General features: G+C 31.2%; 5 protein-coding genes across 5 annotated transcripts; all 5 read left to right on the plus strand.

Moving 5' to 3' along the window:
* Positions 1–396: 396 nt before the first annotated feature.
* Positions 397–2,616, plus strand: SWI3 (Swi3p; the record flags this gene model as incomplete). Its single annotated transcript, XM_020189862.2, has 4 exons — positions 397–802; positions 1,124–1,624; positions 1,970–2,374; positions 2,456–2,616. Coding segments are annotated over 4 exons (1,473 nt in total), but the record flags the coding sequence as incomplete, so codon positions are not given.
* A 1,140-nt stretch (positions 2,617–3,756) lies between these two features.
* ASCRUDRAFT_7729 (L domain-like protein) lies at positions 3,757–4,317 on the plus strand (the record flags this gene model as incomplete). Its single annotated transcript, XM_020193805.1, has 1 exon — positions 3,757–4,317. One exon carries the CDS (start codon positions 3,757–3,759, stop codon positions 4,315–4,317), a length of 561 nt encoding a protein of 186 aa, XP_020047813.1.
* Positions 4,318–4,899: 582 nt separating this feature from the next.
* On the plus strand, positions 4,900–9,543 carry HFM1 (DNA helicase; the record flags this gene model as incomplete). Its single annotated transcript, XM_020191735.1, has 5 exons — positions 4,900–4,969; positions 5,053–8,148; positions 8,232–8,420; positions 8,507–8,693; positions 8,772–9,543. The coding sequence occupies 5 exons, from the start codon at positions 4,900–4,902 to the stop codon at positions 9,541–9,543; spliced, it is 4,314 nt and encodes a 1,437-aa protein (XP_020047814.1).
* A 598-nt stretch (positions 9,544–10,141) lies between these two features.
* ASCRUDRAFT_80575 (palmitoyl-protein thioesterase family protein) lies at positions 10,142–10,948 on the plus strand (the record flags this gene model as incomplete). The annotated part of the gene is made up of 1 exon (XM_020194509.1): positions 10,142–10,948. The coding sequence occupies one exon, from the start codon at positions 10,142–10,144 to the stop codon at positions 10,946–10,948; it is 807 nt and encodes a 268-aa protein (XP_020047815.1).
* A 693-nt stretch (positions 10,949–11,641) lies between these two features.
* Positions 11,642–12,680, plus strand: UTP30 (Utp30p). The gene is made up of 2 exons (XM_020193089.1): positions 11,642–11,833; positions 11,961–12,680. The coding sequence occupies exons 1-2, from the start codon at positions 11,664–11,666 to the stop codon at positions 12,631–12,633; spliced, it is 843 nt and encodes a 280-aa protein (XP_020047816.1). The 5' UTR covers positions 11,642–11,663; the 3' UTR covers positions 12,634–12,680.
* Positions 12,681–13,134: the final 454 nt, after the last annotated feature.

The raw sequence follows: 13,134 nt of genomic DNA on the forward strand, positions 1-13,134 counted from the left end.
TTTGCTAATACAAACAATAACGATTCCACTCAATTTCAAAAAATTCATCCTCAATTTGACAGATCCTCCTCCATTTCATCTGATAAATTTAAACATAAACCAAATCCCGAAAACAGAAACTCTAACAGAATTCCAGAATCTCAAACCCAAATTGATGACGAAAAAATAAAACAAGAGGAAAGAGAAGATAACGAAAAATTGAATCTCTTAGAAAAACAAAATCAAGAACTAATCCAAAAAAATATCTCCGAAACTAATGATCAGAATATGGATTTAATTGAAACAGAAAAACCTTCTCAAGACAATCCTGAAGATGAAGCAAATGACGTTGAAATGGATTCAGAATCGTCTTCGATTTCAAGAGCCGACCCTAACGACGATATTCCAATAATCCCTCAAACCCACGCAATAGTCATTCCATCTTATGCTTCTTGGTTTAATTTCAGAAAAGTAAGAAGAGTCGAGATTGAATCTTTGCCCGATTTTTTTGATAATTCAAGTAGATCAAAAACACCATTAATTTACATTAAATATAGAAATTTTATGATAAATACTTATAGATTAAATCCTAGTGAAAATTTAACCGTTACTGCCTGTCGTCGAAATCTAGTTGGAGACGCAGGCTCAATTCTTAGAATACATCGTTTTTTGACTAAATGGGGACTAATCAACTACCAAGTGTCTCCTGAGCTTGCAATTAGAAATGTCGAACCTCCATTGACAGACCATTTCAAGATTGACACTGATACTCCAAAGGGATTATTTCCATTTCAACCATATAAACTACCAAAGGAAACAGATGGTGTTTTGAATAAATTAAAAATGCTACTAAATATTGATGAAAATACGGCCTCTTCTGATGAAAATAATAAAGATAAATCTGAAAATGATCAAAATTTGGCTAAAACCAAGAAAAGAAAATTAGATCAAATAATGGAATCCAATATTGAAAAATTAGAAAATGGAAATCTCAGTATCAAAAATGAAAAACTGCCAAAACTAGCCATGAATTTAAAATCAAAAAATACTAAACAAGAAGATAAAGATACCTTTTCTTCACAGTCTGGCGCTACTAAAGCAAATGATAAAAATATTGAACAAAAAGAACAAAAAGAACAAAAAGAAAACACAAATAATGTTGAGAAAAAAATAAATGGAACAAAAGAAAATGACATTGTTGTCTCTAACAAAAAAGTGAAAACTAAAGCCTTTAATATCAAAAGACCGAATATTTTAGCTTCTCTTTCAATTGATAAAAATTCTATATCCAGTTGGAAGCCTGAAGAAATAAAAAAATTGTTAGAGGGTGTTGAAACATTTAACAGTAATTGGCATAAAATTGCTGAATTTGTTGGCACAAAAACACCAGAACAGTGTATTTTAAGATTTTTGAAATTGCCAATTGAAGATCCATATTTAGAAAAGCATCCAGAAAAATTAGGACCTTTGAAGTATGCTCCATATATTCCATTTAGTGCAATAGATAACCCAATCATGACGGCGATTGCTTATTTATGTGAGTTGGTAGATGCTGACATTGCAAAATCAGCATCTCAGAACGCTATAAAGAAAATTGAACGTGACTTGATAGAAAAATTGAGTGGAGGAGAAAAAGTTAAATTGAGTGAAACAAATAAGGAGAAAAATGTTAAAAAATTAAAAGAAGATCAGACTGCAAAAGATGAAGATCAAAAAATGGAAGATATCAACAATAATAAAGAAAATAAAAGAATTGAAGAAAAAGAAACCAAAATATCGATAGACAAAAAGGAAAAACAGGATAAAAATAATGAGAAAGAAAAAGAAACCAAACAAGAACAAAAAGAAGACAGTTCAACAAAGCTAAATAATATAGAGGATAAATTTACTGAAAATAATGAGAATCATGGTTTAAAAGAAGATATTTTAGATAAAGAAAACAAAGGTTTAAATAAAAATAAAAATAAAAATAAAAATAAAAATAAAAAAGAAAAATCAATAAACAATGATGATTTGGATCCAAAAACAGAAAAAGTTCCTGAGGAACCTAGAACTGATCCATTAGATTATATAAAAGAGGGAACGTATATGGCCATGGGTTCTGCTGCAGCAAGATCGCATATCTTTTCTCGTTATGAAGAACGTGAAATGCATAAGCTGATAATGAAACTACTAAATTTTCAATTCACTAAGATCAATTTAAAACTAGAAAAAATGAGAGTTTGCGAGAAACTGTTAGAGTTGGAAAAAAAATCATTGCAGAAGTTTCAACAAGAAATTTTCCTCAATAGCTTATCATTAGCCAAGCATAGTTCGTCTATCAATTCCAAGCTATCCAATGCAATCTCTGTTTTAAAAGAAACAGTGGACCTATTCAAATCATCTGCGAAATTTAGTGAAGATAATTCAATCAAACCTGATTTAGGCGTTAATGAAGAAGCTATATTATCCAATATTGAAAATGCCGAAGAAATAGTTAGTGAAGCCAAAAAGTTATTTCTTAATCCTGTTAAATATTCGGTATTTCATGATAAAGCTCAAGATAAAAGCAATAAAAGTGGTATTAGTAGTGAAGTGTCTGATGTTAATCCAATTAGCGTTGCTGCTCCAAATCTTTATAAATATTGGGGCGGCTAAATTTGTATTGAATAATTCTCTACAAACAAGCATAAATTCGTTTCTTTTTTGGTGTTTCTAGTATTTTTTTAGTTTTAGCTTTATTTTTATTCTTTTTTGATCTCATTAAGTTTTGTTTCCAGTTTTGTGTTTATTGTTGTTTTAAGTTTTATCACTCAAATTATTGTAAATCTAAACTATTTATTATTTATTCTTTTCAAATTTTTTTTAATTTCTTTGCTTCTATGTATTGATCAGTTAATTTTGTTTTATTAATTTTGAATTTGACGGATATTCTCAAAAACAAAGAATAAAAACAACTGTAGATTAGAGATATCAGTTGTAAGATTGTCTCTGAAGCATTCAAACCAAGCGTGGAAGTTTGGTGTGATGGAGTGTTGGTTGGAAGTGCTTTGAGCTTCATGAGTCTCAAGCAGCAGTTACATAGTACAGCACCTTATCATTTAATACCCGAAGACTTTATGACACCAACTCTCGATAGCGATTGAATGCTGATTCCAACACAAAAACGATAATGACAAATGAATATTTATTACTCGAAGAGCCCACCGGGTACTGTGTTCCATCATTGTAGTTAGTAACAAAACCTCTAACATCACCTTTAAAAACATACTGTGAAATGAGGTGATGAACACAGATTTGCTACTGAAAGCAGTAGCTGCTGTTTGATGCATATACAGGCAAGTAATTCTAGCAATACAGCAAATTGCAGTATGATTGCCGTTTATGCAATACATCTATTAAAGATAATAGAAAGTAATAGAAGAAATCAGAGATAAATTACAAAAATGCAGTTGTTTAATTTCCAGAAGAGAATTATTGATTATTATCCCCATATATTGGACGACTTGCTGACTTTTATTGTTCAGCGTATATTATATCATATACCAATTACTCAGTTACTGCTTCTAACCAACTTGAATTCGCTTGATCTTTCCAACAATTGTCTAGATATGCTCACTGATTTGAAGAAGTTGTGCAATTTGGTTGACTTAGATTTGTCCAGTAATCAATTCAGCATTTTTCCTGATTTAGAGCTATGTTTCAATTTGTTGAATCTTGATTTGACATTCAATGGATTGAGAAGCTAAAAACATTGATTCAATAAGATGTTTAGAAAGACTGGCAAAGTTAGAGTCAATGAAATTGCAATTAAGCAAGCCAGATTCAGTAAGAATATTCCCAACATTTGTGAACTTAATATCATTGAACTTGGAGATATATTTGACTAATTTATCGCTTAAGAAGATTGAAAAATTGACAACACAGACATTGAAATTGTCAACTGATATAGATGATACCTTAAATAAGCCTTTAGAAACCAATGATTTGAATCAAATCAGTAATCTAGTAATTTTGAATTTAGCTAGAAATATGATTGCCAGAATAACAAATTTGGAAGATTTAACAAAACTAAAAGTACCAGAGTTGCAGAACAATAAAATTTTGAAATTTGAGAATCTTAGTAGCTCGAAATCACTAAAGGAGGTAAATTTAAATTCTAACCAAATACGAAAGATTCAAAATTTAAATAATCTAGATAATTTGAAATTGCTGGATCTATCATACAACCAAATTTTTAAACTTGAAAACTTATCTGAGTTAAGAAATTTGAAAAGACTAAATTTAATGCTAAACTGTATCATAACGATGGAAGAATGCCAAAAACTTAGCAAAATTGAAAATGTTAAATTTAAATAAAAACAGAATTAAAGTAATTAAAAATCTGGACAAGAAACTACTGAAAAACCTGAAAAACCTGATAATATGATAAGAATTGACTGCTATAATAATAGAATTGATTACCTCGAGGGTTTGAAAGATCTTCCAAAGGGATGAAAAATATTTGTGTATTATACTTCAAGTCTAAAAGAATTTAGCTATCATGGGCTTTTGTAATTTGGGATTGATGTATAGATCTACTTGAATATAGAGTTGATAATAAATTCTATATTTTGTAGTATCCTATTGAAATACACAGTTTGATTCTGTTTTTTCCTGTTTATTGTGTAAAGAAGCCGCGTATATTGCTCAATCTTAAGAGATAATTATACTGCTAAACTTTCATTTAACTCCAAATAAAAACCAATACCAGTCCAACGATTCGTTACACAAATTACAAATTCTAGTTCAATTAGCAGTTTTATAAAGGATACTTCAAGATTTTGGTGCTGCAATTTAAAGAATTTCCTTTTCGTGGTTTTATGGGAATATCTGAATTTATTCTAGGTCAATTTTGTATATTCTTCACAAGACTTTTGACATCAGCGCTAACGTTTAATAATGGGCTCTTTTCTAAATCAACTTGAAGAGTACATCAATGATGAAGCCCAAGATAATGGTGATGAATTTGGTATTTGTTACTTTATCGATCCTCGAACCTGTGAATGAACCATGAAATTAACACTGACTTTCCTTTTCTATTCTTTTGACTAGATATCCCATCTTCAAAGTCTGGATTCCTTAATAGTGCAAATCTCAGAAGTAACTGGAGCAGAAATGATAGTGATCAATTGTCTTCATATCAATTTGCTTCGTCAATGAACAGACATAGCTCGAATTATTTGAAATCAAACTTCTCTATTTCTCAGAAACATAATGACAGTCATTACTATAATGACAATCATGATTATTTTGATAAAAAAGACAAAGATATTGATGGCAATGGAAATGGTAATGAATTTCCATTTGAAAGCCCCAATACCTCAATGGTAACTGATAATTTTATTGACTTTAAAGATAACGAAATAAAAGCTATAGATTATACAAACAATAGATTGAAATTATCTAATAATAACAATAAGAAGAATCATAGTAGTAGTTCCGATTTTGGCACATTTAATTCAAAGAAAAACGCTGCTTATTCTATTAGAACAGTTGATGTAGATGATTATCACAATACTGAAAATTACAACAACAATTACAAAGATGATCAAAATAACACTGATAATCTCCCATCTTCTCAATATTTTAAAAAGGATTCGAATTTCAATAACATCGATTATAATAATGGTAATAGTAATAATAGTAATAATAATAACTACAAGCACTTCACATCATACATAAATTTAAATGATGAACCCGATCAAATCTCAACTATTAAACTACCTGATAAAGTTAGATCAATTTTTAATTTTAATTATTTTAATAAAATGCAGTCGAAGTCTTTTGATTCAATTTATAACACTGATCATAATTCTGTTATTAGCTCTCCTACTGGCTCTGGTAAAACTGTTCTCTTTGAATTAGCTATCTTACGACTATACCTCAGGAAAACTGGAAATGATACTCAGAATATAAAAGTGTTATACATGGCTCCCACAAAGGCTCTATGTGTTGAAAGACAAGTTGATTGGATGAAAAAATTTTCCACCACTTTAAATTTAACTGTTGGTATTTTAACAAGTGATACCTCAAAAATTGAAGCTGAGAGAGTTCGAAAATCAAATATTATAATAACAACTCCTGAAAAATGGGATTTAATAACCAGGCGGTGGTTTGATTATAATAGATTGTTTGATTTAATTCGATTATTATTGATTGATGAAATTCATATTTTAAGAGACAAACGTGGTTCAACGTTAGAAGTTGTAACAACAAGAATGAAAACAATGTGCAATGAAATAAGGATTATTGCATTATCTGCCACTGTTCCAAATATTCAAGATATCTCAAGGTGGTTGAAAATTGATTCGATATCAACTCAGTCTGCTGTTACTTTAGTTTTTGGTGAAGAATATAGAGCAATTAAACTAAATCGGTTTGTTTATGGCTATTATCATAATTCAAATAATGATTTTGGTTTTGATATAACATTAAATTCAAAGTTAATTGAAATTTTAAGGCAAAGAAGCTTTGGAAAACCTGTTTTAATTTTTTGTCCAACAAGAAAAATTTGTTTAACCACTTGTCAATACATCTCTAAAAATGGTAATGGTATCTTTCAAAATAACAAAGATTCTATTCTACCAGTCAAGGATAAAGAGTTATCTCAATTGCTAAATTCGGGTATTGCATATCATCATGCTGGATTGTCTTTTGAAGATCGTCAGGCCGTTGAAAGAAATTTCATTTCTGGTGCTGTCAAAGTTCTTTGTTCCACCTCAACTTTAGCTGTTGGAGTTAATTTGCCAGCGTATCTAGTTATAATAAAGGGAACAAAAAGTTGGACTGACGCTGGTTTAGCTGAATACTCTGAACTTGATGTTTTACAAATGATTGGTAGGGCAGGAAGGCCTCAATTTGAACAAGAAGGAACCGTTGTTATAATGACTGCTTCAAAAGATAAACAGAGATACGAAAAATTGGTTAAAGGAACTGAAAAGATTGAAAGTTGTTTGCATTTAAATTTTTTAGAAAACTTAGCAGCTGAGATTTCATTAGGTACAATAAAATGCATAGAAACAGCAGTAAAATGGTTAAAAAATACCTTTTTTTATACTCGATTTATTGCTAACCCAACTGCATACAGAGAGTTGCAGTTATTGGATAATCCGAGTTTTGATCTTGATAAGAGGTTGAGGATATTTTGTGATAAAAAGATCAACGAATTATTAGAAAATCAGATTATTGAAACAGATGGGAAAAATCTCGTTAGTACAGCCTTTGGGAAAGCAATGTCTCGGCATTACATTTTCTTTGAAACAATGAAAAAACTTATTTATTCTCCTAAGAATCAAACATTGAGTGAAACATTAATGCTTTTAGCTAATTCTACTGAATTTAAAGAAATTAAATATAAGAGATCAGAGGGTAAGCTTTTAAAAGAGATAAATTCGTCTCCTTTAATACGGTTTCCATTAAAAACAAAGGAGGCTAATCTTACAGATGGAGACAAAATTTCATTAATAATTCAATATGAATTGGGTGGATTAGAATATCCTACATATAATGGATCTCTTAAACTTTACCAAACATTTTCGTATGATAAGGTAACAGTTTTCAAGCAATTACCTCGGATAATCCGATGTATGATTGATACTTTTAGTGAAAAAAAGGATTCAACATCTCTTCTCAATACTTTAAAACTATGGAGATGCGTAACTGGAAAATGTTGGGAAGATTCTCCAATGGTTTTAAGGCAATTGGAAGGAATTGGATTAGCATATGTTCGGAAGTTTGTTAATCATGATGTTTTATCATTTAAAAATTTAATAAAATTAGATAGTACAACGATAGAATATTTTTTAAGAATGAAACCCGGTTCAGGGAATAAGATATTAAAAGATGTGAACAGTATTCCAAAGCTTTTTTTAAAAGCAAAGCTTCGAACACATATTATTGATTCAGATTGCCAAAGCATTGGGATTGGATTTACAGTTACAATTGGATCACATAATTATCAAAAAAGTTCAACGTGGCATAAAAAGTTGTTGATTTTAAACATTGTTAGTGAAGTAACAGATGGAATGTTGATTGATTTCAGAAGAATACATGCTTCAAAACTAGAAACACCAAAATCCTTTGATTTAATGGCGAAACTTACGTGTAAAGCACAGATAGTAAGAATTCATTGCTATTGTGAAGAAATAGGTATGTTAGTAATTTTTTTTATTTTTTATTTCACTTGTGGGATTTGTTTTTATTGAAAAGTGATACTAATAGTGAATATTAAGCTGGTGTTGGAAAAACAATTGAGCTAAATTTGGATGAAATTCCTTCTTTTAAGTTTTCATCATTAAAAAAATCGTCTTTCAAGTCAAGAGAGCCAAAGACAATAAAGAAGGATATTAGTATGATGAATCATACCATAGATGAATATTTATATAAAAAAGCAGACAATAATGATCAGTTTCCTTCGGATGGTATGTATATTTAAGGTGATTTTTTGATGATAATAATAATAAAGATAATTGAAAAATAGTTGAATACTAACAATAGAAATGAGCAGATTTTGACGATGACGATGATGATTTAAACGACTTACTTTCCAGTGCCTGTGTTAAGAAAGTAAAAAACACCAAAGAAAAAAATGAAGTTAAAATTGGGTTAGAGAGTGAAGATTTAAAATTTTATGAATACAATGTTCGATCTGACGGAAAGTATGAATGCAAGCATTTGTGCAAAGATAAGACAAAGTAAGTTTTCTTCTAAGCTTTTTTAATTTTGAAATGCATTGAGTAATTGTGAGTTAACTAACATGGTGGTGATTAAAGTTGTCGGCATATATGCTGCAAAGAAGGTTTGATTACGCTTCCTAAAAACGGAAGAGCAAGCATGCAAACAAAAAGTTTGAATTTAGAAAAACAAGAGCAGGAAAGTGAAATAAAGAATAAAGACAAAGAAAACAAAAACAAAAACAACTTTAACTTCGTGAAAGAAATACAAAACCGCAAAAATTCTAGACGCAAAAAAGACTACAAAGACAACAAAGAAAAACCTATTCCCAAGACGAAGAAACGAAAACTCAACGGACAGAAAAGTGTACTATTGCATGATATCGGAGACTTTTTTGATGAGTCGGATGATGAGGAATTTTCCATTTCTGATTACCCTTCAATTCAGAACATGAAGTTCAGTAAAGCGAAAGAAGCACCAACGGTGGAAAGCACCAAAGCATTGCCAGTGTTGAATGCGAAAAACTTTCCAACGAGTTCCAGCAGAGACAACAAAAACGAAGTAATCGTCATCAAAGACCTAACGGACGACGCACGCTCTGATGGTATGTTTAGAATCGACAGTGAGTACCATTTCCAGTCGAAAGGAGGAACAGAGCAAGAACCTGAGGCTACGTTTGTGCGTGAAAAAGGAGGCGAGGAAGCAGCTGATGCAAAAGACAAAGAGTTTGATGCGTTGCTTGAAAGCTTCGGCGAGTCTGAGAGAACACAAAAAGGCTTGGCCGAGACAAGCTTTTCGGGCCCAGAACAAGTCCTCGCACACAAACACGACTGGCTTAGTTTTTTGGGCTCGGACGTGGTTTTCGAGTAGCGCGACACAAAAGCCGCGCTCTGGGCCTGCGGCAAGCCTAAGGTTACCCGCTCCCGCGGCACGCCATTTCCGCGCCCACCGGCGATCCTCCGGTTTGCAGCAGGCGGAAAAGAAAACAGTCAGCTATAAATAAATCAGCGCACTGTTTTCTCAGCTTATCAAACAGAAATCCACCCATAGCTCACAGCTCTCAGCTCTCATCGCTCGATATTAATTTCTACTGATCCCCTTCTCTCTCATTCTATATTATCTCACTATCTCACATTGCTCTCAACCATCTTCATTCAACAACCATCTTCATTCAACAACCACCACACATCTCCTAATGCATGTTTTGAAGCTATTGACTAGTTGGCTTTCTGTTAAGTCATCCTTGGACGAATTGGAGGAAGACGAAAGGAACTCTGGCCCCAGAAATCCTATTATTCTTAGTCCTCATATGTTCAACAAGACTGAAAGAGCCCAGTTCAACGCCATAAATCCCAACAACATTGATTCCAGTATCGTATCTTCTGATGTCATATCCTCTGATACAACCACAAAGATTGCAAATTATGAAGAATCGTCCGTCACTAGGCCCTTAATAATATGGCATGGAATGGGCGACTCATATGATTCAGATCCCATGAACAGAGTCTTTAATGTGCTAAGAAATACCCATCCTCTGTTGTTCATCCACTCTATTTACATAAATCCTGATGATTCAAAAGACCAAGAGGACTCGTTTTTTGGAAATGTTAATAATCACTTGGAGATTGCTTGTGAACAAATTAGCCAAATCAAAGAGTTGCAAAACGGCTTTGACTGCATTGGTTTCTCTCAGGGTGGCCTCTTTATTAGAAGCTTGATAGAAACTTGTCAGTTCATGGACAACAAAGTTAACAATTTAATTACCTTTGGCTCTCCTCACACCGGTGTTAGTGATTTACCCACTTGTAAAGACAATGATTGGATATGCAAGCAAAGAAACCAGTTTTTGAAAAAACAAGTTTGGAGAGAAAACATACAAACAAATATCGTATCTGCTCAATACTTCAGAGACCTCTACAATTACGAAACTTATCTTTCTCACTCAAAATTTATCGTCTACTTGAATAATGAACTACCTGGTCACACCAACACAACCTACGCACAAAGATTGTCTTCAATTAATGGTAACTTTGTCATGGTGATGTTTGAGAAAGACACCATTTTAGTCCCCAAACAAAGCGCATGGTTCCAAGATGAAGATATCTCAACAGGAAACATGATCGAATTGGTCGATACCGACCTATACAATGAAGATTGGCTAGGTATTAAGAAATTGGATGAAAATCACCAATTAAGATACCTAACAATTGATGATGAACATATGGTCATTTCTGATGATTTTTTAACTTTTATCGCTGAAAATTATCTTGGTTGATTCAATTTTAGCTTGTCATATCCAAACAATAACAATCTTTATTATCTTACTAAATCTCACAAAATAATCAAAAAAGATCAAAATTCTTATCAACCACTTCATGATCAATTATTACCAATAGCTACCTATCTGGTACCAAAAAACGGCACACCGGAGAATATGTTATTGGTTTTTAATTAGCCAAACATTCATTTGAATTACAGTAAAAGAAAGAAAGAAAGAAAAATCCTCTTTTTTTTTCAATTGAATGTTTCTCTACAGACTAGAAAGCACTGACTGTGCTGCTTAAAGCTTGAACGTTCAAGTAAATATATAGAATTTAATGACTTAGATGATCCAAATCACCAGAATTGATCCATTTTATCTACTCTCCCCTTTTCTCTCTCTCTCTCTCTCTCTCTCTCTCTCTTTTTAACTCTTCAATTGCTTTTTACTGAAAAAAATGAGTTTTCTTTTTCCTAATCATTCTCCACCAAACATTAATACCACTATTAATAACTTTGCCTATAATTATATATTTTTCTTACCTTTTCCCATAAACGCCCTCAAATAAAACTTCCTCTTTCATTTTAAAACCCGTAGTGCTGGTTCCCGAAAAAAAAATTTTCCAAAACATCTTTTTTAGGTTTGCCGTAAAATTTTATTGTTCTCTTTTATAATCATCCATCATCCTTTCCATAATTACTTTCATCTCTCTTTGATCTCTATCTCCAAAATGACTATACTAATCAATTCTCCTCACGAAGATCAATCAATCAAATCAATCACCTCTTTAAAAGAATATCTACAAAAAAATCAAAAATTTAATCCCAATGACCCAGTTTTTCTCATAATAACTACCGAAAAACCTTTAATTAAAAAAAATGACTATATCCCAAGAATAATGTATGTTGATTTTCACTTGTTTGTTATTGCTTTTGCTTCTTCTTTCTAACTAGCCCATTATTCTTCAATTCGATTCAACCTAATCGCATTGAATTGAATCCTATTATATTATATTACTCTATAAAAGACCCCTTCCTCATAAACTTTCTTCTACAGGATCCAAATCAATTCTTTTAATCACAAAAGACCCTTCCACTGTCTTTAGATCAGAATTGTCTAAAAACCCAAAGACCCAGGAATTAATTAAAGAAATTTACTCTTTAAAAAAATTGAAATCAATTTCTAGAAATTCTAAAAGATTGAAAAACATTTTTAATGAGTTTGATCTAATCTTAGCTGATCATAGAATTAATCATTTTTTGCCTGATATTTTAGGCACCATGTTTTATGTTAAACATAAAAAAGTACCCTTTACAGTTCAATTGGCAAAACCTTCAATTATTAAATCAATCAAGTCAAAATCAAAGTTAAACCAGATTAACAAACATAAAAATCACGACTCTAAAGTAATAAAACTAGAAAAGTGCGATTCAAATTATGTTTTAAAACAATTAAAATCAATTGTTAAAAATTCTTTTTTCATTCCAAATGAAAATGGAAACTGTCTTTCTGTTAAAATCGGCTATCTCTCTTTCACTGATAAAAAACTTATAGAAAATATCGATGCCACTCTTGAGTATTTATGTACTAGTAAATTTAAACCGGTAGGGGGCTTAATAAACGGTTTAAAAAATATAAAATCCTTGAATATAAAGACTTCTGAAAGTATAGCTTTACCAATAATCAATACTGCAAATTAAATTTAAAAATTTTAAATAAATTGTTCATTTACTGTTATTAACTTGAGAATCAATGTAGACTAATTAAAACTTAGAATGGTAAAAAAAAAAACAAAAAATAAAGATATAAAATATATATAGAAAAAATGTTTTTTTAGAAAGATTTTTTAGAGAAACTGTTTTTCAAGGAGCTAGATTATTGATTAACAAAATTAACATAGAATAAAAGCAGATTTTGAACAACAACGAATACCAAAAGACAAAATCACAAAAAAAGTTGCCTTATAATGTCAAAACAAAGAAACCAAAGAAACCACGCATTAATAATAGAATTCATTATTTTAAGGAATTAAAAATTGTTGAAATTTGTTTATGAGAAGCCAAACCGAGCCAAGAATCAGCATTGGCGACGGAATCTGATTAATCTTCTCTTTTGACTGGTTGGTTTGGTCTTAATCTGATCCAAGCTTCAGCATCAGCATCAGCATCAGGATTAGCATCAGCATCTCTTTTGACTGGTTG

The sequence above is a fragment of the Ascoidea rubescens genome, assembly GCF_001661345.1.
Source record: "Ascoidea rubescens DSM 1968 unplaced genomic scaffold ASCRUscaffold_5, whole genome shotgun sequence".
Lineage (NCBI taxonomy): Eukaryota > Fungi > Ascomycota > Saccharomycetes > Ascoideales > Ascoideaceae > Ascoidea > Ascoidea rubescens.

Excerpts from the sequence above, each read along its gene's own strand:
- UTP30 (XM_020193089.1), top strand. The coding sequence starts at position 11,664 with ATGACTATACTAATCAATTCTCCTCACGAAGATCAATCAATCAAATCA. Across the intron at positions 11,834-11,960 it reads GACTATATCCCAAGAATAAT|ACCCCTTCCTCATAAACTTT; the intron begins GTATGTTGATTT and ends ACTCTATAAAAG.